The sequence below is a fragment of the Schistocerca serialis genome, chromosome 6 (genome assembly GCF_023864345.2).
Source record: "Schistocerca serialis cubense isolate TAMUIC-IGC-003099 chromosome 6, iqSchSeri2.2, whole genome shotgun sequence".
In the NCBI taxonomy this organism is placed as follows: Eukaryota; Metazoa; Arthropoda; class Insecta; order Orthoptera; family Acrididae; genus Schistocerca; species Schistocerca serialis.
In genome coordinates, this window is record NC_064643.1 from 170976699 (window position 1) to 171002823 (window position 26125).

Sequence of the window (26125 nt, forward strand, 5' to 3'; positions counted from 1 at the left end):
CAATAGATCGCGCCGCTCGAACTGTCAACACAGCTGGCACTGCTAAGGGTATCCTACGACTTCCACATCGCTGGCAGCGGGCTATACACAATGCTGGTGACTACTTTGAAGGTCAGTACAACTTTGAAACACGTATCTATTTTGTACGAGCTGTAAATAAATAGTTGCCACTATTAAAGTGCCAACCCCCGTAAATAAACAAGAGCCATGTTGCTCGCCCCTGTTTGCTCTGCCGGCCGCGGTGGTCTCGCGGTTCTAGGCGCGCAGTCCGGAACCGTGCGACTGCTACGGTCGCAGGTTCGAATCCTGCCTCGGGCATGGATGTGTGTGTTGTCCTTAGGTTAGTTAGGTTTAAGTACTTCTAAGTTCTAGGGGACTGATGACCACAGCAGTTGAGTCCCATAGTACTCAGAGCCATTTTTTGAACCTGTTTGCTCTCTGTTTTTCGGCTGTTTGTACTCTCTCTCCTGTGGATCGATGTATGTATAACTAGCTGTCTGCATGAGCTTTAAGGTTACAATACATTGTTAACTCAAAGTATCTTATGTTTCCTTTCAAAAATACCTCTCCCGCCACGTGAAATTTATTTAAAGATGATAATCATATTGCCGTCGATTGCCGATCTGACTGTTTCGGTGGCTCTCGGTCAGCGATTACCTGTACGAAACAACAATTCTAAGTGCTTTTACGAATTTTTACCGTCAGTTTTCAATATTAAAGTTAGTTAATATTTTTGATTGCGAAAATTATTCACAGATTTAACAGCGCAAGGCTTACGTGAGGCTTCACCTCTGGTTTAAAATATTTTCAATTAATCCAAATGATTAAAAGTTAACTCAGTTCTTAAAGCGATAGGTTAAAAAAATTCTTTGCAATTATTTCAGCAATACGCAGGTGTTTGTACCATTTTTTCTTTCCGTATAACATTAGATTAATTTTCTGGGAAGAGAAATCATTCCATGCTCTATATTGCCACTGCGTCAGTTGCAGGTTACGTTACGTTGTCATTCACTGAAAGAGAGCGCAACATTTCCATTGATAATAAATAACTTTTTGCCTGCGTATTGAGATTAAGCCACGCTACGTATATTTAAGACGCATTTAACAGCGCTCAAAATATACGTGGCGTTCCAAAAACAATATTCAGAATTTAAACTGCTGCGTTACATTATCGTCGCTGTAGGTTGCGACTGACGCCTGCGCGCGTATTTCAAACCGCACGTAGCAATCGGCACTGACTTATGCGAAATAACAAAACTAATTCTACACCACAACAATTACGCAGAAAGTAGGTAATAGTACATCACCAAAACAAAATCCCAAATAGAACTACGACTTGGCACGGGCTGTGAGAGCAATTACCTTTTCTTGTAAGGAGATGTCCCCACGACGTCTAATTTTCGAAAAATGACGATTCTGGTGGTGCAAGAAAACAAAAATGTAATAGAAAGAAACGAGACCATTAGGATGTATGAATGCAGAGTCCTGCGACGATAACATTGAATAAAATTTTCTCGAGTTTCCAACCGCGTCAATTGCTTAAAACTACACGAGCTTTCGGCCAGGCACTCCTGGGCCATTGTCAAGTGTTATGACTGCCAGTGGGCTGTTGGTGCGCCCTTATATACGCTATCTGCCGGCTGTGACGTCACTGGTGCCGGTGACATTGCCATATATGGGCATGTTTTGAGTCGGCGTTCGGTGTGCCCTCTCCAACCGCGCGATCGCTGGATCCCACGTAGCGCTGAGCTGCAAGCCACCGTCTCTATTCAGGGTGTTTGCGGTAATTTTTATTTCAATAGCTTCCTTTATTAAACTGTCCCAGAAGCCGTTAGTGCGAGCCACGACAGAGGTACCGTCAAATTTTATGTGGTGACCGTTTTCTAACGCATTCTCAGCTAACGCAGATTTCTCTGGATAGCACAGGTGTTAATACCTCTCATGTTCTTTCCTGCGTTGTTCCACAGTATGCACTGTTTGTCCGATGTAGTTCTGGCCACACTCACAACGTATTTCGTAAACTCCAGGTGCTCTGAGACCTACTGCGTCTTTAACTGGTCTCAGTAACTGACGGATTTTCGTTGGAGGCCTGAAGATTGTAGTAGGTCTCAGAACACCTGGAGTGTAGGAAATACGTTGTGAGTGTGGCCAGAAGTACAACGGACAAACAGTGCATACTGTGGAACAACGCAGGAAAGAACATGAGAGGTATTATCGCCTACGCTATCGAGAGAAATCTGCATTAGCTGAGCACGCGTTAGAAAACGGTCACCGCATAACATTTGACGGTACCTCTGTCGTGGCTCGCACTAACCCCTTCTGGGACAGTTTAATAAAGGAAGCAATTGAAATAACAATTACCCTGAATAGAGACGGTGGCTTGCAGCTCAGCGCTGCGTGGGATCCAGCGATCGCGCGGTTGAAGAGGGCACATCGAACGCCGACTCAAAACATGCCCATATATGGCAATGTCACGGGCACCGGTGACGTCACAGCCGGCAGCTTGCGTATACAAGCCGGCCGGAGTGACCGAGCGGTTAAAGGCGCTACGGTCTGGAACCGCACCACCGCTACGGTCGCAGGTTCGAATCCTGCCTCGGGCATGGATGTGTGTGATGTCCTTAGGTTAGTTAGGTTTAAGTAGTTCTAAGTTCTAGGGGACTTATGACCACAGCAGTTGAGTCCCATAGTGCTCAGAGCCATTTGAACCATTTGCGTATACAGGGTGTTACAAAAATGTACGGCCAAACTTTCAGAAACCATTCCTCACACACAAATAAAGAAAAGGTGTTATGTGGACAAGTGTCCGGAAACGCTTAATTTCCATGTTAGAGCTCATTTTAGTTTCGTCAGTATGTACTGTACTCCCTCGAATCACCGCCAGTTGGCCCAATTGAAGGAAGGTAATGTTGACTTCGGTGCCTGTGTTGACATGCGACTCATTGGTCTACAGCACTAGCATCAAGCACATCAGTACGTAGCATCAACAGGTTAGTGTCCATCACGAAAGTGGTTTTGCAGTCAGTGCAATGTTTACAAATGCGGAGTTGGCAGATGCCCATTTGATGTATGGATTAGCACGGGGCAATAGCGATGGCGCGGTACGTCTGTATCGAGATAGATTTCCAGAACGAATGTGTCCCGTCAGGAAGACATTCGAAGCAATTGATCGGCGTCTTAGGGAGCACGGAACATTCCAGCCTATGACTCGCGACTGGGGAAGACTTAGAACGACGAGGACACCTGCAATGGACGAGGCAATTCTTCGTGCAGTTGACGATAACCCTAATGTCAGCGTCAGAGAAGTTGCTGCTGGACAAGGTAACGTTGACCACGTCACTGTATGGAAAGTGCTACGGGAGAACCAGTTGTTTCCGTACCATGTACAGCGTGTGCAGGCACTATCAGCAGCTCATTGGCCTCCACGGGTACACTTCTGCGAATGGTTCATAGAACAATGTGTCAAACCTCATTACAGTGCAAATGTTCTCTTTACGGATGAGGCTTCATTCCAGCGTGATCAAATTGTAAATTTTCACAATCAACGTGTGTGGGCTGACGAGAATCCGCACGCAGTTGTGCAATCACGTCATCAACACAGGTTTTCTGTTAACGTTTGGGCAGGCATTGTTGGTGATGTCTTGATTGGGCCCCATGTTCTTCCACCTACGCTCAATGGAGCACGTTATCATGATTTCATACGGGATACTCTACCTGTGCTGCTAGAACATGTGCCTGTACAAGTACGACCAAACATGTGGTTCATGCACGATGGAGCTCCTGCACATTTCAGTCGAAGTGTTCGTACGCTTCTCAACAACAGATTCGGTGGCCGATGGATTGGTAGAGGCGGACCAATTCCATGGCCTCCACGCTCTCCTGACCTCAACCCTCTTGACTTTCATTTATGGGGGCATTTGAAAGCTCTTGTCTACGCAACTCCGGTACCAAATGTAGAGACTCTTCGTGCTCGTATTGTGGACGGCTGTGGTACGCCATTCTCCAGGGCTGCATCTGCGCATCAGGGATTCCATGCGACGGAGGGTGGATGCATGTATCCTCGCTAACGGAGGTCATTTTGAGCATTTCCTGTAACAAAGTGTTTGAAGTCACGCTGGTAAGTTCTGTTGCTGCGTGTTTCCATTCCATGATTAATGTGATTTGAAGAGAAGTAATAAAATGAGCTCTAACATGGAAAGTAAGCGTTTCCGGACACATGTCCACATAACATATTTTCTTTCTTTGTGTGTGAGGAATGTTTCCTGAAAGTTTGGCCGTACCTTTTTGTAACACCCTGTATAAGGGCGCACCAACAGCCTACTGGCGGTCATACCACTTGACAATGGCCAAGGAGTTCTTGGCCGAAAGCTCGTGTAGTTTTAAGCAATTGACGCGGTTGGAAACCCGAGAACAATTTATTCGAGACCATTAGGAAGTTCACCGATCCTTGTCCCCCTCGCACAACCTAAAAACAAGTCTCGTGTACTTCACAACATGACAACCACACATGCTATGTCCGGCAACGAGTCGGCAGCAGCAGTGCGTGCGGAGGAAACAGTGCTCGGCCCTTACCTGTGTGCATCGCGGCGGGCTCTGGGCCACAGCCCTCCACCTGTCGCCGCTCTGCCGGCACCGGCGTTGTGCGCTCCCCCACCCCGGCCTCCTCTGCTGGTGTTCCAGGGTCTTCCAACTGCTGCTGGCTTGACGACAGTTGTCGTTGCTCCTCCAACTCATCCTCGTCTGAAGGTGTCCCTCGCTCCTTTGACGATCGCCGGCGCGGTAGTGTTGCGAGATCCTCCGACTGTGGCGTCTCCGGCAGTGTAGCGCGCTCTTCCGACTGTTCTTTGTCTGGTGTTATTCCGTGTTCCTCTTCACTGACTTTGCCTCCCAGTGTCCTTTGCTCCTCCAGCTGATCTGTTGGTATCCCCAGATCCTCCAATTGAGCTGATAATGTCTCAAGATCTTCCGATTGGCACTCTTCTGCTGGCATTGCACCTTCCTCCAACAGGCATGGATCTAAAGGTGTCAAATGGTTCTCCAACTGCACGTGATCCGGTAATACCCCACTATCTTCCAACTGGGAATGGTCTTGCTCATCCACCTGACACCTATCTCCCTCTATCCCACGCTCTTTCGACAGCCTCTCATCTGACTGTGGCCCCATATCCAGCTGCTGAAGATCAGACAGTGTACCAATCTTCTTCAACTCGTCTGACGGTGCCTTGTACTCCTCCGACTGCCTCTCATCTGATGGTGTCCCTTGCACCATCCCCTGGTCATTGTCTGCCGGTGACTTGTGTTGCTCTAGCTGATGCCCATCTGGCTGTACCTCTCGATCATTTACCACTGCTGCCAGCTCCTGCACGTCTTCAGCCTCTTTTTGACTCTCTATTGCCTTCATCTCAGCATTACCCAACCCGCTATCTACCCCTTCTCGCAGTTTCCTATCCTCTTGTTCGACCGACGCCTCTACTGCAACATCTACAGGCCGCAATACACTTCTTTCCCGTTCTATGAAAGCTGCCGTCTCGTTCTGCAGCTGCTTGTCTCCCATCATAGCCTTAGTTTCCACTGTCTGTTCAATATACTGCTCGAAAGTGTCAATTTGAGGTTCAGTCTGGCTATCATTCGGTAATAAACTTGTTCCTGTAAAATTTTCTTCCTTTTCCTCTTCATCCGCCTGAAGGAGCTGACCTGAAGACTCTGTTCCCAGCAATTCTTCGCTGACAGTGCCATGGCTGCCCCCACATTCTCGACTTTCTGCCAAAGCAGTTTCGCCCTCTATGTGAGACCCCACCATTTCCTCAACTTGCAAAGCTCGCTCGCCATGGTCTCCGAGTAACTGTCCTTCTTGGCCAGTTGCAGCCACTCCTTCTGCAGCGTCGAGTAATCCCTCTGGCTGCTTCGGATCCTCCGTCGATGCCACAGAGTCCGTGTCCACCAGCTGCACTCCACCCTCTCCTGGAATCGCGCCCTCTTGTGTCTCGGTCCCCAGGCTGTCCGACAGTTGGCCTGTATTGAGTGCCGCTGAGTGTGCTGCCTCACTTGCCAGGAAGTCCAAAGTGGACCTGACGTTGTCCACAACAGGGGGCTTCCGCCTGGCACGTGGGACGGGCTTCTGCACAACCGTGTCCGTCAGGTGGCCAGTCACTGTCACGTCCTCGCTGAGTGTCGCTTCATCGCTCGCAGAATCCACAGTGTCCCGTCTGGTGTACTCTGCTGTCACAGGATCTCCATTGGTTGAACCCGGTTCTAGATTCTGTTCTGTAGCCTCCGTTTCAGAGCCACCATCTTTCGGCGATAGCTCAGGATGTAGTTCATTGGCCATGTTCTGTTTTGTGGAGGATATCTGCAAATCCTTCGATTGTACATTGTCGACTATTGCCTTCTCGTATTCTGCAGTCGTGTCTTCGTGATTAACAACTACATCCTCCACCCGCTGTTCACTAAACTCGCTCATTTCCTTTGCAACAAGAGTGTTGTCGGACAGTGGCTCTTCTTCCCTGCTGGCATATTTCTCACTAGAAGTCGCCACATTCAGATCCTCATCCTTAAGCACCTCACCCGCACCTAGCTGCAGTTTGTTGTCTGTAGTTTCAGGCTCTGAGCTTCCTCTCTCGGCCTTTACAGGCGGCTGAATGTCGCAGCTGATGACTTGGACGCAGTTGGTCGAGGTGGGGTGTTCTTGCCTTTCCATTTCCAGAAGTAGCTGTGACGCGAGTGCCTCACGAGTTCCAGAGGCCGCAACCCCGGTCGGCGTTTCCGGTCCGTGGCCATCTCTCACCTTTCCGGCCCAGTCCGTACGATTCACGGGCAGCGCACTTTCTATCGCGACTGCAGTTTTGTCATCCGACGTCTCGGAGAAGATGAGCTCGACCGAGTCGTCAACATTGCCGTTGACGATGGTCAGCATTTGCACGCATTTTGTAGGACTGTCGCTTAGGCGCAGACCGTCGTCCGCGTCCACGGACAGTTGTGGATCTCGCAACTCGGAAATCAAAGTATGATCTGGGACTCGGGTGCAGGCGTCTTCGTCGATGCTGATGGTCGTCACGTTGAGTTCGGACTTGTCGTCCTCGACGTTGCCCGGTTTCCGTCGTAGAGTGACGTTCGGGTGAACAACGTCGGGTGTGTCGTCCGAAGCCGTAGAGACGTCTAGGTGTAGGTCGGCGGCGCCCCCCTGGGGCAGGTGGGGGACTGACAGCAGCAGCACGTGGTCGGGCCCCCCGTCGGCCAGCACGAACTCCTCGCTGGCGTCTGTGGAGTCCTGGGAGACGGAGGCGGCGGTCACCGCTGCCGGCTGCGGCTGCGACTGCGGCGGCTGGGCGGCGGCGTCCACCCGCTGCTCGGCTGGGGCGGCGTCCATGGGCGGCGGAGTGGGCGGCGGCTGGCTGTGCGCGGTCACGTGGCCGTGGCTGGCCGCTACTGGCCACTCCCCGTCCAGGGCCTCCTGCCACTCGTCCTCCTCCTCATCCTCGTCTTCCACCTCTTGCAGGACTTCCGTCGAAAACCTGCAACACAAATGTCAACGTTACCTAACGCTCGTTCCCAGCTGTTTTACTAGCTGAACAGGGCCTGCTTTGCGTGATCTTTTTTTTAAATCTGTTTTCTGAATCAGAAGAAGCTATACAGTAAATCTAGCAGGACTGGCATTAGCGAATTACCTGGAAGGACCGCCTGATAAACAAAGTAAGAGCCTACGGAACATCATACCAGCTGTCGGGCTGGATTGAAGAGTTTTTAGCAAACAGAACACAGCGTGTTGTTCTCAATAAAGAGACTTCTACAGACGTCTAACAGATGTGCAGAACTATAGACCTATATCTCTAACGTCGATCAGTTGCAGAATTTTGGAACACGTATTATGTTCGAGTATAATGACTTTTCTGAAGACTAGAAATCTACTCCGTAGGAATGAGCATGGGTTTCGAAAAAGACGGTCGTGTGAAACCCAGCTCGCACATAGACACGGGTTCACAGGTAGATGACGTGTTTCTTGACTTCCGCAGGGCGTTCGATACAGTTCCCCACAGTCGCTTAATGAACAAAGTAAGAGCATATGGACTATCAGACCAATTGTGTGATTGGATTGAAGAGTTCCTAGATAACAGAACGCAGCATGTCATTCTCAATGGAGGAAAGTCTTCCGAAGTAAGAGTGATTTCAGGTGTGCCGCAGGGAAGTGTCATAGGACCGTTGCTATTCACAATATACATAAATGACCTTGTGGATGACATCGGAAGTTCACTGAGGCTTTTTACAGATAATGCTGTGGTGTATCGAGAGGTTGTAACAATGGAAAATTGTACTGAAATGCAGGAGTATCTGCAGCGAATTGACGCATGGTGCAGGGAATGGCAATTGAATCTCAATGTAGACAAGTGTAATGTGCTGCGAATACGTAGAAAGCTAGATCCCTTATCATTTAGCTACAAAATAGCAGGTCAGCAACTGGAGGCAATTAATTTCATAAATTATCAGGGAGTAGGCATTAGGAGTGATTTAAAATGGAATGATCATATAAAGTCGATCGTCGGTAAAGCAGATGCCAGACTGAGATTCATTGGAAGAATCCTAAGGAAATGCAATCCGAAAACAGAGGAAGTAGGTTACAGTACGCTTGTTCGCCCACTGCTTGAATACTGCTCAGCAGTGTGGGATCCGTACCAGATAGGGTTGATAGAAGAGATACAGAAGATCCAACGGAGAGCAGCGCGCTTCGTTACAGGATCATTTAGTAATCGCGAAAGCGTTACGGAGATGATAGATAAACTCCAGTGGAAGACTCTGCAGGAGAGACGCTCAGTAGCTCGGTACGGGCTTTTGTTAAAGTTTCGAGAACATACCTTCACCGAGGAGTCAAGCAGTATATTGATCCCTCCTACGTATATCTCGCGAAGAGACCATGAGGATAAAATCAGAGAATTTAGAGCCCACACAGAAGCATACCGACAATTCTTCTTTCCACAAACAATACGAGACTGGAATAGAAGGGAGAACCGATAGAGGTACTCAGGGTACCCTCCGCCACACACCGTCAGGTGGCTTGCGGAGTATGGATGTAGATGTAGACGTTAAAGTAACCTCTGGCGTGCCACAGGGGAGTGTTATGGGACTATTGCTTTTCACAATATACATGAATGACATAGTAGATAGTGTCGGAAGTTCCATGCTGCTTTTCGCGGATGATGCTTTAGTATACAGAGAAGTTGCAGCATTAGAAAATTTCAGCGAAATGCAGCAATATCTGCAGCGGATAGGCACTTGGTGCAGGGAGTGGCAACTGACTCTTAACGTATACAAATGTAATGTATTGCGAATACATAGAAAGAAGGATCCTTTATTGTATGATTATAAGACAGCGGAACAAACACTGGTAGCAGTTACTTCTGTAAAACATCTGGGAGTATGCGTACGGAACGATTTGAAGTGGAATGATCACATAAAATTAATTGTTGCTAAGGCGGGTGCCAGGTTTAGATTCATTGGGAGAGTCCTTAGAAAATGTAGTCCATAAACAAAGGAGGTGGCTTACAAAACACTTGTTCGACCTATACCTGAGTATTGCTCATCAGTGTGGGATCCGTACCCGTTCGGGTTGATAGAGGGAGGCCGGCCGGTGTGGCCGTGCGGTTCTAGGCGCTTCAGTCTGGAACCACATGACCGCTACGGTCGCAGGTTCGAATCCTGCCTCCGGCATGGATGTGTGTGATGTCCTCAGGTTAGTTAGGTTTATGTTCTAGGGGCCTGATGACCTCAGATGTAAAGTCCTATAGTGCTCAGAGCCATTTGAACCATTTGACAGAGGGAAGAGAGAAGATCCAAAGAAGAGCGGCGCGTTTCGTCACAGGGTTATTTGGTAAGCGTGAGAGAGTTACGGAGAAGTTTAGCAAACTCAAGTGGCAGACTCTGCAAGAGAGGCGCTCTGCATCGCGGTGTAGCTTCCTGTCCAGGTTTCGAGAGGGTGCGTTTCTGGATGAGGTATCGTATATATTGCTTCCCCCTACTTATACCTCCCGAGGAGTTCACAAATGTAAAATTAGAGAGATTCGAGCGCGCACGGAGGCTTTCCGGCAGTCGTTCTTCCCGCGAACCATACGCGACTGGAACGGGAAATGGAGGTAATTACAGTGGAACGTAAAGTGCCCTCCCCCACACACCATCGGGTGGCTTGCGGAGTATAAATGTAGATGTACTGGTCGTTACTGGTAACGTTTTCCTTTGTGCTAAGCTTAAATTTTCTATAGAAACTATATTTATTAAATAAAAAAGGAGCACAGTAAAGAATGCGTCATAAGCACTATATCGAATGGAAACAGTGTACACTGTACATAAACGTATAATTATAAATAATATTTTTGTCTCTACGAGTTATCCTCAGTCAGCGCCTCAAACAGCCCATAAACCTATATTTACTATGAAATAGAAAGAAAAATGGGCATGAATTTCTGGGGCAATTACGATAAAATAACATTCACATTTTCAGTCAAACCACCATCTTTATCACAACACTCTGCACACACGTAGTGAACACTTCCAGCACATGGAGCACAGCCGAATTTCTTGCACTCCTGTCTGGCAGGTCTTCCGCACCTGTGCCTTACATATTTCAATAGTTGCAATGAATGTACGAACATCCCTTTTCTTTACTGTACATACACAGACGAGAGTCCTTCTGCTGGTCTGAAAAGAAACTTTCGCCAGATAACTTTTTCTCTTGTCATCTCTATGTAGAGGATCAAGGCATCCATTCCAGCAAGGTCTAGCACGTTGAAGAAAACTTGCACAGATCGTCTGTGGCAGCCATACTTGACAGTGTACAGCCGAGACATCTGGAGCAGAACATCAACTCCAAATTTTGTGTAGTTTTAGAAGCTCGTCTGAAAGGAAACACGTAATAAAAAGGAGCGCTAAACTTCTGCAGAGCACAACAATGCACCGACAGAGAACAGCGACTAAAATATGTCTACTGTTCTACTAAAAAAAGCAAAATGGAAATAAAAAGTGGGAATGAGATCACAACAATGAAATAAAGTTAGATAAACCGATGCAAAAATTCGTTACTGCTCCTTTAGAGACATGAAACAGAAGAAATACCACACGGGTCAAAATGACCGGCTGCGGTCCTTTAACGTAAAAATGTTTATATTTCGTTCAGTTTTTGTAATAGTAGATTGTCTTTTACAGGAATTATAAACCAATCAAGTACATTAAAAGTTACGAAGTTTGAGCCCACTACATTAAAACGTGAAGCTATTTATTAAAGGTGAAACAACGTTTACCGGTCAGATAGCCCGGTATGGTCATCCTAGTGTTAGGCGTCTCAAACATACAGCGTCTAACTTATTCACTTTATACAAACTATTCGTAAACATGGATGTTATTTTATCCATGGAGTGGGGGAATGGGTGTAAACACAATGACATGTTAGCATATATCTGTAACACTTGAAGCAACTTGAACCAAACTTGGTACACGTACCATTTCGGTGATGAACGCAACTAGACACAAATACATTTAAAAAGCTTTACGTTAATCCAGTAACTGATTTCGATCTATCATGCCCACCTTTTGATAGCTAACGTTTCTCAGTACAATGATGTATTTGTTAGTAGCTGTCTGCCCCTCCTGTTGTTGTTGTTGTTGTTTTTGTGGCATTCAGCCCAAAAACTGGCTTGATGCAGCCCTCTATGCTACTCTCTCCTGTAAGAGACTGTCCATCTCCGAATAACTACTGCCACTTACATCCTTCTGAATCGCCTTACTGTAGTCAATTCTATTCACTCTCTCCAATTTTGACTCCCACACTTGCCTCCAATATTAAACTGGTGACCCCTTGATGTCTTAGCATATGTCCTGTCAACCGATCCCTTATTCTGGTCAGGTTGTGTCACAACTTTCTTCTCCCCAATTCTATTCAATACATCTTCATTAGTTACGTGACCTAACCATCTAATCTTCAGCAGCCTTCTGCAGCAGCACATTTCAAAAGCTTCTGTTCTCTCCTTGTCTAACCGTATTTCGACCATATTTCACGTCCACACAAATACTTTCGGAAATACCTTATCTTAAATCTATATTCGTTGTTAATAAATTTTTCTTATTCATACACGGTTTTCTTCCCAGTGCCGGTCTACGTTTTAAGTCCTCTCTACTTCGGCCATCATCAGTTATTTTGCTGTCCATGTAAAAAAACTCATCCACTACTTTAAATGTCTCGTTTTCTAATGTAGTTCCTCAGCGTATCCTGTTTTAATTCGACTACATTCCATTATCCATGTTTCTGTTCATGTTCATCTTATATTCTTCTTTCATGACACCCTCTATTCCGTTGAACTGCTCCTCCAAGTCCTTTGCTATCTCTGACACAATTACAATGTCATCGGCGAACCTTAAAGTTTTTATTTCTTCTCCCTCAGTTTCAATTCCTACTCCAAATGTTTCTTTGGTTTTCTTTACTATTTGCTCAATGTACAGATTGAATAACATCGGCGATAGGCTACAACCCTGTCTCACTCCCTTCTCAACCACTGCTTGCCTTTAGTGCCTCTCGACTCTTACACCTGCCGTCTGGTTACTGTACAAGTTGTAAATAGCGTTTCGCCCCCCGCGACCTTCATAATTTCAAAGAAGGTGTTCCAAGCAACATTGCCAAAAGCTTTATCCGAGTACATGCTCGCTACTGGGTGTGTCTAACGTTATTGTAACCCTGCAGGTGGAGATCGCCACACAGCATGCTCACAGGACGAGCACATGAGTATCGCCATCTGTCGGACTTCGCGACAGGTCGAATCATTGGCAGTGGGGACACGGGACCATCTTACCGACAAGTTTGATCAGATAGCTGGCTGTCCTGTAGCGACTGCTAAATGACAGGTAGCAGGACTAGGCACGGCTCCTTCCAAGAGGACAACACCGCGAGAAGATCGTACGTTCGTTCGACTTGTTTCGACCAATACAGGATTGCCAAGAGCTGAAATTCAGGCATTTGTTACGGCCGAAGTGCAGCTGCAACCTGTCTGAAGCAGCTTACGGAAAGATGGCGCGACGGACATCTGTGAATAAATTATTGCGTGACCCTTCAACGACTGAACTTTGTTAACAAATGAGGTATTATATTATTCGTGGTTAATCTATTGTAAAATTATTTTATTGGTCTCTTGTTTTGTTTAAAAGAAAGAACTTACACCACTTTCAAAATGAAAAGGCAATATATTAAAACAGTAGCCTACGGTGTTTGAATACGATCGCCGCCCCACGGCGAGTAATAGGAAAAACGGAGCGGCTGGCTAAGGAAAGCGTGAATACGCAACACATCCCACGGCGAGAAACACAACTCTCAGTGCCAGCGTGAACGTGTTAATCATTTAATGCTTGTTATGTGATGAACATCTCCACAAATACGGATAAATATCGGACTGGTGCTTCCTGGTTCCGATTAAAAACGATTTACAAATCGGACGACGGTATTTGGCTGAGCGTCCACTGGAGCCGTATTCGTCCGATTAGCTGGACGGAGGCCATGTACCACCGCACGCCGCCGTCGAAGGCTGCGTTCACAGCGGCTCCGACTACGGTCGTCAGAGACGGTCGCCAGAGGTCATCCGAAAACATCGGCCGATAGCGTGTTCATAGTGCGTCCGATCTCCTTCGTCAGTCAATAAGTGCAGGATCAGGGATTTTGCCGCCCCTTGCGAAATTTCATGAGCCTACGCAGTGCTTGAAATACACCTATGTCAGCTAGAAAGCCCATACAGAAACGATAAACTTTATAATAAATAAAAAGAGATAAATTTAAGCCTGTGGTGGGCTAACCTGCTTCTGGGAAGCGTGAAGGTTTACTGCAGAGTCTGAGTCTGTTTAGGTTACACGAACATCCTCAGACACAGAAGTGTCATATCTTCAGGTAACAAAATAAGGAAAAAAATTTATAGTACAATAGATGGAAATAGGAGGATATGCATTTCCGGCGTTACAAGAGGTAGAGACCGGCTGTCGCCGTTCGAGTTAATGACCTATCACAGGTGGTCTTAATGACATAGGTGTGACGGGGGATAAGCCAGTGACGTCTGATTCTACCCACCTGCTGTTGAACAAGAAATTGTCACGTTCCATCACTACTGGATTCGGCAACATAACCGTATTTCTCTATAACGTCCCTGTCATGAATTGTTGATATACATGTATACATATAACATAAAAATTATCCCTTAAAACGATATTTTGTTTACATATTTTAATTTCCCATGGTAAACTGGTTTAGAGGCACACACTTTAACATCAGAAATAGAACCTTAGTCGAACAGTATTACCAGTCGTGTGTCGCTCGTTACCCCCGCGCAGTCGACGAGCTTCATCGGTCGGCCGTAGTCTTACGACCATACAGACAACCAGTTATTTGGACTAATACGGCCCCAGTGGACGTCCAGGATATCTGGAGGCGACGACCAGTAGCACACGCATCCATTGGTCCAGGACACTAGTGCCTGCTCTGCTGTGGCCACAGCCTGCGACGCCGCAACCCGCCAATCACCCAAGCATGACGGGCTTGCCTGCGAGTCAGGCGTTCACTAGCACGCTACCGAAGGTCGCTGCTGTTACGATGCCTGCAGTTATATGCGTTGCCTTGACAAATGTTGGAGTGTGAATAGTTCTTATGCACTATTCGCTAGCAAAATAACTCCGAGACGAAATTTATAGACCAAAATCTAGTGAGGAGATTCTCCGTAAGTTCCCCATCTACCATGATGAAGATCTTCTAACTTCACACACAACACGGTTTCCGAGGCTTACCACCGACCAGTGCAGCGACAACTCTTCCTGTACCAATACGACTCACTTCTTCCCGGCGAGATGCACTGCTTCCATCTGGAGGGTCATCCGCCTTCGACTCACTAGGAGCTGCTTCAACCCCCCAGCAAAATATGGTCCATCCGGCCAAATAAACTACTCATAGCGTTCCCATTGGGTTCTCTGTTACGGGTTTATAATCTCTTAACAGTCGAGGATCTTTTTCCGAGCAAAAATTACCGTCTAGATTACAAATCACACTAATTTATTAAAGTCGGAGCATGGTCGGCTGCGGGCTCTGAGAAAACGCATAGACACATCTTTTCGACTGGAGTAATAACTTTACATTGTTCCAAATCCGAAAGTCTCTACGAAGTATTATAACGTACGAAATATCTATACTGTGCGTTTAAACGAAGGCTAATTAATATTAAACACGTTTTACAATATTTACTGAAATTTAACATAATTTTATGGAAAGTCCCAGGAGCAGATATAGACTCAGATCATAATATAGTAGTGATGAAGAGTAGGCTGAAGTTCAAGACATTAGTCAGGAAGAAACAATACGCAAAGAAGTGGGATCCGGAAGTACTGAGGAATGACGAGATACGTTTGAAGTTCTCTAACGCTATAGATACAGCAATAAGGAATAGCGCAGTAGACAGTACAGTTGAAGAGGAATGGACATCTCTAAAAAAGGCCATCACAGAAGTTGGGAAGGAAAACATAAGTACAAAGAAAGTAGCTGCGAAGAAACCATGGGTAACAGAAGAACTACTTAGTGGATTGATGAAAGGAGGAAGTACAAACACGTTCCGGGAAAATCAGGAATACAGAAATACAAGTCGCTGAGGAATGAAATAAATAGGAAGTGCAGGGAAGCTAAGACGAAATGGCTGCAGGAAAAATGTGAAGACATCGAAAAAGATATGATTGTCGGACGGACAGACTCAGCATTCAGGAAAGTCAAAACAACCTTCGATGACATTAAAAGCAACGGTGGTAACATTAAGAGTGCAACGGGATTTCCACTGTTAAATGCAGAGGAGAGAGCAGATAGGTGGAAAGAATACATTGAAAGCCTCTATGAGGGTGAAGATTTGTCTGATGTGATAGAAGAAGAAACAGGAGTCGATTTAGAAGAGATAGGGGATCCAGTATTAGAATCGGAATTTAAAAGAGCTTTGGAGGACTTACGGTCAAATAAGGCAGAAGGGATAGATGACATTCCATCAGAATTTCTAAAATCATTGGGGGAAGTGGCAACAAAACGACTATTCACGTTGGTGTGTAGAATATATGAGTCTGACGACATACCATCTGACTTTCAGAAAAGCATCATCCACACAATTCCGAAGACGGTAAGAGCTGACAAGTGCGAGAATTATCGCACAATCAGCTTAACAGGTCATGCATCGAAGCTGCTTACAAGAATAATATACAGAAGAATAGAAAAGAAAATTGGGAATGCGCTAGGTGACGATCAGTTTGGCTTTAGGAAAAGTAAAGGGACGAGAGAGGCAATTCTGACGTTACGGCTAATAATGGAAGCAAGGCTAAAGAAAAATCAAGACACTTTCATACGATTTGTCGACCTGGAAAAAGCGTTCGACAATATAAAATGGTGCAAGCTGTTCGAGATTCTGAAAAAAGTAGGGGTCAGCTATAGGGAGAGACGGGTCATACACAATATGTACAACAACCAAGAGGGAATAATAAGAGTGGACGATCAAGAACGAAGTGCTCGTATTAAGAAGGGTGCAAGACAAGGCTGTAGCCTTTCGCCCCTACTCTTCAATCTGTACATCGAGGAAGCAATGATGGAAATAAAAGAAAGGTTCAGGAGTGGAATTAAAATACAAGGTGAAAGGATATCAATGATACGATTCGCTGATGACATTGCTATCCTGAGTGAAAGTGAAGAAGAATTAAATGATCTGCTGAACGGAATGAACAGTCTAATGAGTACACAGTATGGTTTGAGAGTAAATCGGAGAAAGACGAAGGTAATGAGAAGTAGTAGAAATGAGAACAGCGAGAAACTTAACATCAGGATTGATGGTCACGAAGTCAATGAAGTTAAGGAATTCTGCTACCTAGGCAGTAAAATAACCAATGACGGACGGAGCAAGGAGGACATCAAAAGCAGACTCGCTAGGGCAAAAAAGGCATTTCTGGCCAAGAGAAGTCTACTAATATCAAATACCGGCCTTAATTTGAGGAAGAAATTTCTGAGGATGTACGTCTTGAGTACAGCAGTGTATGGTAGTGAAACATGGACTGTGGGAAAACCGGAACAGAAGAGAATCGAAGCATTTGAGGTGTGGTGCTATAGACGAATGTTGAAAATTAGGTGGACTGATAAGGTAAGGAATGAGGAGGTTCTACGTAGAATCGGAGAGGAAAGGAATATGTGGAAAACACTAATAAGGAGAAGGGACAGGATGATAGGACATCTGCTAAGACATGAGGGAATGACTTCCATAGTACTAGAGGCAGCTGTAGAGGGCAAAAACTGTAGAGGAAGACAGAGATTGGAATACGTCAAGCAAATAATTGAGGACGTAGGTTGCAAGTGAGATGAAGAGGTTAGCACAGGAAAGGAATCCGTGGCGGGCCGCATCAAACCAGTCAGTAGACTGATGACCAAAAAATTGTTGTAGACATTTAAAGCACCTGAAGATGAGCCCTCAGGGCTCGAAACGCACCGTACATTGAAATCAAATCACGATCGTGACTGTAGGCGATTGTTCTTTATTTAGTGAAATCATTAATTTCAGAATAACTTGAATTTCTACTCAGGCACACAGAATGTTTGCTGTATATGAAATACACATTACTGTCGAATTACAGCTCTATAATACAGTCCGCTAGCGCCCATAAACACATCGAAAAAATATAAATATCTCCAAAGGTATATGTTTCATTTTGAAGACACTTGGCAAAGCACTATTTCTTGGTTCGGTCTATGCATTGGCAACATTATATTTACTGCACAAGCTTTCTCTCGCGCCTCCGATCTGGCTATACAAGAGACTATGATGTCATCGCTATGTTCTTGACGCGGAAGACAGACAAAGCGGTTGGTTTAAAAAACAGGTGGAAGCTGGGAGAAAGGCGCACTCGCTTCGTCACGACAGCCACACCGTTCCTTAACACTTTGCAGTCCGCACGTCTCGTACAAATTGATTCGCTTGGCGCCGGCAGCGCTAACGCAGATTACTTGGCTTTTCGCCGGCCGTCCTTGACGTTACCGGGAGATTATAAATTGTTAATTTTTACTCATGTCATCGTTATTTCTCATACGTTCCACAACCCTGTTCCCCTACTTCCGTAAAATTGTAGAGGTGGTACCACTTGCCATAAGAAGGTGTCAATAGTTCCATCACTGTCTTTGCCAAACGCTGTCCAGCGCCGGAATATATTTTGATTCATTAACTGTATCCTGTACTCGAATCACACAGCATCCGAATGAGTATGCCGTATTCCGTAATTTTCGATGGATTGTAAACTTAAACATTTCACCGTCCACGCCACGGTATCATTCCTTCATCAACTGAGATGTTGTGACTTAGATTAAAAGCTTCTTCAAACTTTGTGGAAAAATAATCGATTACGAAATTCACTTTGAAAAGGCGGTCGGCATTACCTGGTTCATTGTTGTTGTCGGGAAAATGTAAAAATGGTAATATTTGTCTGAATCGGTTGCGGGACATCGTTTTGCGAAATATCGGTGTGCCTGTCCAGTTCCCGTAAGGATAACAAGCCCAAACCATTTTCTAAGTTCTGGTTCCGTAACGCCGGCAAATTTGGCATATTTTTATCCAGTTTCCTTCTATTGCAAATTTTGACTGTAGTACTTGTTGGTTTCGTTGTTAATATATTCAAATAGACCGTTCTCAATATAAAATTCTACGATCTCCTCGACGCTCTGTGTATCTGTGGGATCCTTCAAATTTATAATTGGTCCTTGGTAAATCAAAGTATGACCAATGTGCACTGTCTTCTTCGTGTTATTCATCCGAATCAGTTGGCAACCGTAGCGTTCGCCTAATTCTTCTTGGACATATTTCACTATCTTCCGACGATTCTGCTTCACTTCAATTTTTTTTATATCCAGTATCTTCTTCCCAATCGGCCAAGTCGTCCGGAACATCAGACAACACGTCCGCGCATTCATCGTAAATAATCGCATCGTCTCTTTCGTCGGCCGTGATGACAGAGCACAAGTACTTATAAAAACAAAAAAACTTGTTCACGTGTGTAACTTATTGTTACCTAAACGAAACACCAATAGAATGTAAAAGACACTAAAGTTCTGTCGCCGGTCACTGCGCGATGCTATGCTCACGACACCACTGTGGTGTCGCCGGCCGTTGACCGCTATTTCTAGTAAGACACAACTGTGGTGTCGCCGGACGGCATAGTGTTAAGAAGAGTGTACAAACGTCGCGTCCACGTCACAGGCTGGTTCCCTCGCATATCAGTACAGTTTACATTAGAGACAGGGCAATATGGCTGGAATGTAGTCGGTTGGTTGATTTGGGAGAGGGGGCCCAAACAGCAAGGTCATCGGTCCCATCGGGTTAGAGAAGGATGAGGAAGGAAGTCGGCCGTGCCCTTTCAAACGAACGATCTCGGCATTTGCTTGAAGCGATTTAGGTAAAAATCAAATCAAATGGCTCTGAGCACTATGGGACTTAACATCTGAGGCCATCAGTCCCCTAGACTTAGAAATACTTAAACCTAACTAACCTAAGTACATCACACACATCCATGCCCGAGGCAGGATTCGAACCGGCGACCGCAGCAGCAGCGCGGTTCTTGACTAAAGCGCCTAGAAACGCTCGGCCACAGGGCCGGCCGCGGGTTCGAACCGTCGTCGTCCTGGCATGTAGAGAAGGGAGCATTAAAGCATATTAATACACACAAGAGAAGCAACTCGCACAATAAAAATTGTCGAGCCGAGGCGATTTCCTGCGCTAGGCCGGAATTAATACTCCGGAGGAAGACCAGAGCAAAATTTTAACTATTGTACCGACAACAACTCGTTGTTCAGACCGTCGACGCGCTCACAGCATTCTTAGCGATTTCCTCCGCTTATCTTCGACGATCGCTATCGTACCTATTTCGCGGGCATAATTTCCGTCAACAAAGTGTGTAGTTTGTGCACCATACATAACCGATAACATATTAACAAAGGAAATAAATTTCCCCAAGGAGTCTGCTGTCAGGGCATATATTTTGTGAATAAAGCCGTCTATACCGAGTAATACATGGCTTCATTTGTAACCTTGTTTCAGCTACTGCCATCATCACATCTTTGACTAACATTAAAGGAACATAAGAAAGACAGGTGTCCGTTAAACATTATTATGCTACAACGTATGAAAAAAAATTTAAAAAGTTAGAGAATTTTAAAAGCTTCACTCACCAAAACTTAAAACTTGCAAAACAACGTTCAGTGTCAATACAAGTAAAATCTATGCCGGGGTGTCAACTGTCAACTCGGCTCAAAAAATTGAGCAAGGTACAGGTGTTAGCCGAGAGCTAGTGATAGTGTGGGCCACGCGGCCATCATTTTCCTTTTTTTTTTTTTTTTTTTACCCTAGTGCCATACTTGTAAAATGAGAAACACTTTTAAAATCACAAACCTTCGAAGTTAAGTCATAAAACACAATATAAATAATTACAGAGAAATTTTATTGAAACAGTCAGAATATAAAACTTATCGAATGCTCTTCTCGACATGTTAAATCCTCAGTTAGATAAACAAATTGGAGAGTATCAAGCCGAATTTAGGAGGAATATATCCCACCCACAGAAAATCCTAACCTTAAACAAATGATTAAGTACACGAAAAATATTAAATAAAAAGACAGTGCTCATTTTTACTGATTTCAAAAGATCTTATCACTCAATAGACAAAGATTCCCTCCCCAAACCTTGAAGGAATTTGCAGTAGATAGGAAAACTATAGAAATAACTAAACAGATTCTTACGAATGCTGTATCTAAGGTTAAATTTCTTGGAAAAACTACTAGTCGCTTCGAAACTGCATCAGGAGTCAGACACGCAGACAGTTTGTCACCATTGTTATTCACTTGTGTGCTTAAAAAACTTATTAGAGAAAGGAATATAGAAGAAGACAATCAAAAAGTTAACTAGGTTCAGTTGGGTAGATCGAAAAAAGTATTAAATTGTTTGGGATTTGCAGACAATCAATTGATAACAGACGGAACATAAGCGAATGCAAAGAAAAGATTAGAACTTCTGAAGGAAATAGCTGAAAACGTAGGTCTACAAATGTCGTTTGAAAGACAGAAAACATGACAAATAAAGGCAGACTTAAAAAATCGGTATCAGAACATGAAGAAAACAGACAACTTTAAATATTTGCGTGAAAATATGAATACAAAAAGTGAAAAAAGCAGTTAAAATCAAAGCTCAAAAATGTAAAGAGTATACACGAAAGTGATAAATCTGTACCGCAAAAATTGTTTTCTAAAGACACTAAATTATGACGAAAGCTTTCTGGATTGGAAACATTATTTTTATCTCAAAGAAAAATGGCAACATAAAATTTGGAAAAGACAGAATGAAAAACCTTGCGAAAAATATTAGGTCAAATCAAAAACAAATATAGCAATGAGGTTTTGAGACCAAAATAAGGAAAAGAGGGGGAGAAAAATGGTTCAAATGGCTCTGAGCACTATGCGACTCAACTTCTGAGGTCATCAGTCCCCTAGAACTTAGAACTACTTAAACCTAACTAATCTAAGGACATCACACACATCCATGCCCGAGGCAGGATTCGAACCTGCGACCGTAGTGGTCTCGCGGTTCCAAACTGTAGCGCCTAGAACCGCACGGCCACTCCGGCCGGCTAGAGGGGGAGAGAGATTTCAATGGGTACAATGAACAGTCGTAAAATTACATTTTGAAATGGTAGCGGTAAGATCATGTGGAGTTTACATGAATTGGAGGACAACTATTCATTAAATCTGCCTTAAACTGATAGCTATTCAACAGCCACGTAGACTTTAGTATTATAGAAAGTGTTCCACAATGCCTACTACAAGCATCTCGGGACTGTAGAGGGGACTTGGTAGATAAAGTTTTGATGCGTATCCATGTCCAGAAACGCATCATTTGGCTACAAAATAAGTTTCAAGCTCCGACCACTTTCAGACCTTTCGCTTGTAAAAAAGTGAGGTTTAGGCCGGTTAGACAAAGTGAATCATTCGATACCACGTTTCTAAAACATGCAACACATGGTTTTTATGGAACTTCGCTATACATTGGAGCATTTTCAGCTATTATATTTACCTCATACTACTCGTGAACTTGAGATCCCATAAAGATAGTCGACCTACCAATTTAACATTAAAATAGAGAAAAGTAAATGGAATTTGTAATTCGCCATCATTCAAGTCGCTTAAGTAATAACAAATAGCATATGTACTTTCAAAAACTTGAAATTTTATTTAAATTGTTCCATACTGTAATGTACTGTTCATTAGGTAAATAGCCACCTTTATATTACGATAGTGTAGTAAATTTCACGAAAAATAAATGCATTTGATACAAAATCAAAAAATTACACAATGTAGACAATCTTTTAGACGTGTCGTATTCTGGTAACTACGATTATTTAACATATATTTTGTATGTATTCTTGCCCTTAGATTTTTCTGTTCATAAAAACATACACTTTCGTCACGGGTTTGCTCTGTAGAGGTATATTTTTAAACTGCACAACAAGCGTTGGCTGGGGTGTTGCCGAGCTGGGCGTTTCTAGAATAATCTGGTGGGCACACACATATTATAAACAGTACGCGGGTTAAAAGTCGCGCCTATGTAGTCCGTTCCAGAGTATAGTTCGTAGCGCGCGCACACACACACACACACACACACACACACACACACACACACACACACACACACACACAGTCAGAGATTAGTTCTATCTTTGCAGACAGTTCGTACGTATTTTGTTCTAAAAATGTGCACTAGACTGCAGCGCTTTTTACAATCAGTTTCGCCTTTTTCCAGTGGTATTACGCTTTGACTGTTCGGTATAGTTCATGTGGTGTCATCTTTAACTCGCATCGCGAGTTCCAAGGTTGGCACTACCAGGCAAGTACATTGCGCAACAGAGTTAAAGAATCACTTTTTCGAAATGCCGTAATCATTTCCCATTACGACGTATAAGTTAGACATTTGGCTTCCTTTTTAATGCTTCAAAAGCGTAGCGCCCTGCGATGTCACACTCGCCACCGCATCAAGCAGCAACGTGTCGACGCCATGCGGAAAGAAAACCCACAGCTCAGAAGTTCATATAAGGTGTAAGAAGGATTTATAATGTCACATTGGCACCACATACCACCACACTTCTTCCCAGCGCCACCCTCTTACCCACATTTCACCCCTTCTCTTGACGCCTTCGGGACGGAGGACAGAACGGATCGCCCAGCGATTTTCGCAAGTGTGGCCGAGAAAAACATTTCAGGGACACCACCGCTCCGAATATCGACACTAGAAGCCCTCACGGGATGACATAAAGCATGTCAACGAATCCATCACTTCGCTAGAGGCGTTGGTTCACACACATTTTGCGGGTGAAAACGACAGTTCACAGTGTGATGAGCACCAGCAACACGTTCTTAACAACCTTTGACACCGCTGGTTCCCGGCAGACGATTCAATCCTTCTCTAAAGACATCGAGGGCCAGCAACCTCACTGGACGTAATCACACCGCTTTGTATTGCAATGCGAGATGGCCGTTTTTGGTCTGGTGTACAGCGTGGAGCCAAAAGGGACCACTCAAAGCCATTCGACGAAATTTGAACGCGATCCGAAGCAACAAAGTATGCTCACGCTTTTTCAGCCCTCCTGTTTTGCGCCCTCCTGTGACGTGATCACTGAGGGGTGCGGTATTGAAACATGCGTGAATAAAAGTCCAAACTGTTCCCTCTAAACGCCCAGCTCGGCAACACCCCAGCCCACGCTTGTTGTGCAGTTTAAAAATATACCTCTACAGAGCAAACCCGTGACGAGAGTCCTATGCTCCTGCTGGTAGGCAACCACTTAACATATCTCTGTTCTGACATGCCTAGTAGCAAGCAACAACAAGTATCTCGCGGGTTTTCTCTGTGCAGGTACATTTTTAAACTGTTCAACAAACGTGAGCTGGTGGCACTGACAGTGTTATGTACATTATAATTATCCGGGCTGTTATGCCGTGGCCGGTTGATGAATTCTGAGGTGATTCCCAACGTTTCGTCTCCATCTGCGGGAGACATCTTCAAGGGGGTCCGTAGCTTGATGGAAGGTCCAACACACACACTGGCTCGCTACTGACTGCCGCTAAATTCCGTGTCCGCGCGCCCCCGCGCCGCGGCGTGACGTCACGTGTTTTGAAAACGTGAACACCTCTATCTTTCCGTGCGAGTTCTGATTTCTCTTATTTTGTTAAGATAATCGTTTCTCCCTAAGTAGGTCAGTGTCAACAAAACATTTTTGCGTTCGGAGGTTTAGTTGTTGATCGAAATTTCGTGAAAAGATTCCGCCACAATGAGAACGCCTTTGTTTTAATGATGTCCATCACAAATCCTGTATCATTTCAGTGACACACTGTCCCCTATTTCGCGTTGTGCTCCGTCAGTCTTATCTGGTAAGGATCCCACACCGCGCAGCAGTATTCTAAAAGAGAACGGACAACCGTAATGTAGGCAGTCTCTTTAGTAGATCTGTTACATTTTCTAAGTGTCCTGCTAATAAAACGTAATCTTTGGTTAGCCTTGCTCACAACATTTTCTATGTGTTCCTTCCAATGTAAATTGTTTGTAATTGTAATTCCTAGGTATTTAGTTGAATTTACGGTCTTTAGATTTGACTGATTTGTCCTGTAACCGAAGTTTAACGGATTCCTTTTAGCACTCAGGCCACCGGCCTTGCCGCAGTGGTAACACCGGTTCCCGTCAGCTCACCGAAGTTAAGCGCTGTTGGGCTGGGCTAGCACTTGGATGGGTGACCATCCGGTCGGCCGAGCTTTGTTGGCAAGCGGGGTGCACTCGGCCCTTCTGAGGCAAACAGAGGTGCTGCTTGATTGAGAAGTAGCGGCTCCGGTCTCGGAAACTGACATACGGCCGGGAGAGTGGTGTGCTGACCACATGCCCCTCCATATTCGCATGAGGTGACGCCTGTGGTCTGAGGATGACACGGCGGCCGGTCGGTCCGTTGGGCCTTCATGGCCTGTTCGGGAGGAGAGAGAGTTTTTTTAGCACCCATGTGGATGACCTCACACGTGTCCTTATTTAGGGTCAACAGCTAATTTTTGCACCACACACAGATAGCTTTCTAAATCGTTTTTCAATTTGTTTTGATCTTCTAATGACTTTACTAGTCGATATACGACAATTTCATGTTCAAACAACCTAAGACGGCTGCTCAGATTGACACCTAAATTGTTTATATAGATAAGGAACAGCAGAGGGACTATGACCCTACTATGGGGAACTTCAGAAATCTCTTCTGTTTTACCGCATGACTTTCTGTCAGCTACTACTAACTATGACCTCTCTGACAGGAAATCACTAATCTAGTCACATAACTGAGAAGACATTCCATAAGCACGCAATTTCACTACAAGCCGCTTGTGTAGTAAAGTGTCAAAAGCCTTTCGGAAATCTAGAAATACGGAACCAATTTGAAATCGCTTGTCAATAGCACTCAAAACTTACGTTGCAATGGAAAGTAACTATGGGGTATCGAAAAAGTTATCCTTTAATTGCGCTGCACAGTGTATTAGGCTCGTCTGAGGCCAGCCACAGTGGTTAAACTACGGCAAATGCTGTAGCTAACGTCTCCAGGAAGCTTCACAGCATCACCGCTATGGGTCATTGTCTACATACGCTTTTCAGTTTGCAGAAATTTGTGGCAGACCGTGCTCAGTGGAGTTCGTCATGGTCTGTGAAGCCTACTGCAGAGTGGGTGTGTCGACGTGTACCGTGAGAGGTAACGGGCGAGCTGTGGCGCCCTGGAGATATTATACGTTCGGAGTTGGGGCGGCAGATCGGCCAGCCGGGGCCCGGCAACAAACGTGTGGTGCCGAACGTTAGCCGTACGAGAGGGGTAGCCCCAGGGCATGGTCCAGCCGCGTGGCCGAGAATTCCGCTGTGACGACGACGATGTTGTGTCGATGAAAGAGACTTGTATGCCGAGAGCGCCGAAGATGGCGGACTTTGTGAAACCTTAACGGCAGACATTTCACCGTATAGAAATTAATAATAGCCAGATGAATCATGATACCTCAAAAGGAAACTCGTA

At 45.0% G+C, this 26125-nt stretch overlaps 2 protein-coding genes and 1 pseudogene across 2 annotated transcripts in view; 1 reads left to right on the plus strand and 2 right to left on the minus strand.

Moving 5' to 3' along the window:
- LOC126484719 (uncharacterized) overlaps nucleotides 1-7316 on the minus strand; it is a 370831-nt gene extending 363515 nt beyond the window's left edge. The window contains exon 1 of the mRNA XM_050108315.1: nucleotides 4573-7316. Coding sequence (XP_049964272.1) covers nucleotides 4573-6913 — 2341 coding nt within the window. The 5' untranslated portion in view covers nucleotides 6914-7316. The remainder of the gene's footprint in view (nucleotides 1-4572) is intronic.
- The window catches only part of LOC126484720 (proline-, glutamic acid- and leucine-rich protein 1-like), a 193608-nt gene continuing 174422 nt past the window's right edge, over nucleotides 6940-26125 (minus strand). The window contains exons 6-8 of the mRNA XM_050108316.1: nucleotides 7406-7511; nucleotides 7028-7267; nucleotides 6940-6981 (exon numbers count right to left, since the gene is read on the minus strand). Coding sequence (XP_049964273.1) covers nucleotides 6940-6981; nucleotides 7028-7267; nucleotides 7406-7511 — 388 coding nt within the window. The remainder of the gene's footprint in view (nucleotides 6982-7027; nucleotides 7268-7405; nucleotides 7512-26125) is intronic.
- On the plus strand, nucleotides 24741-24858 carry LOC126485671 (5S ribosomal RNA; annotated as a pseudogene).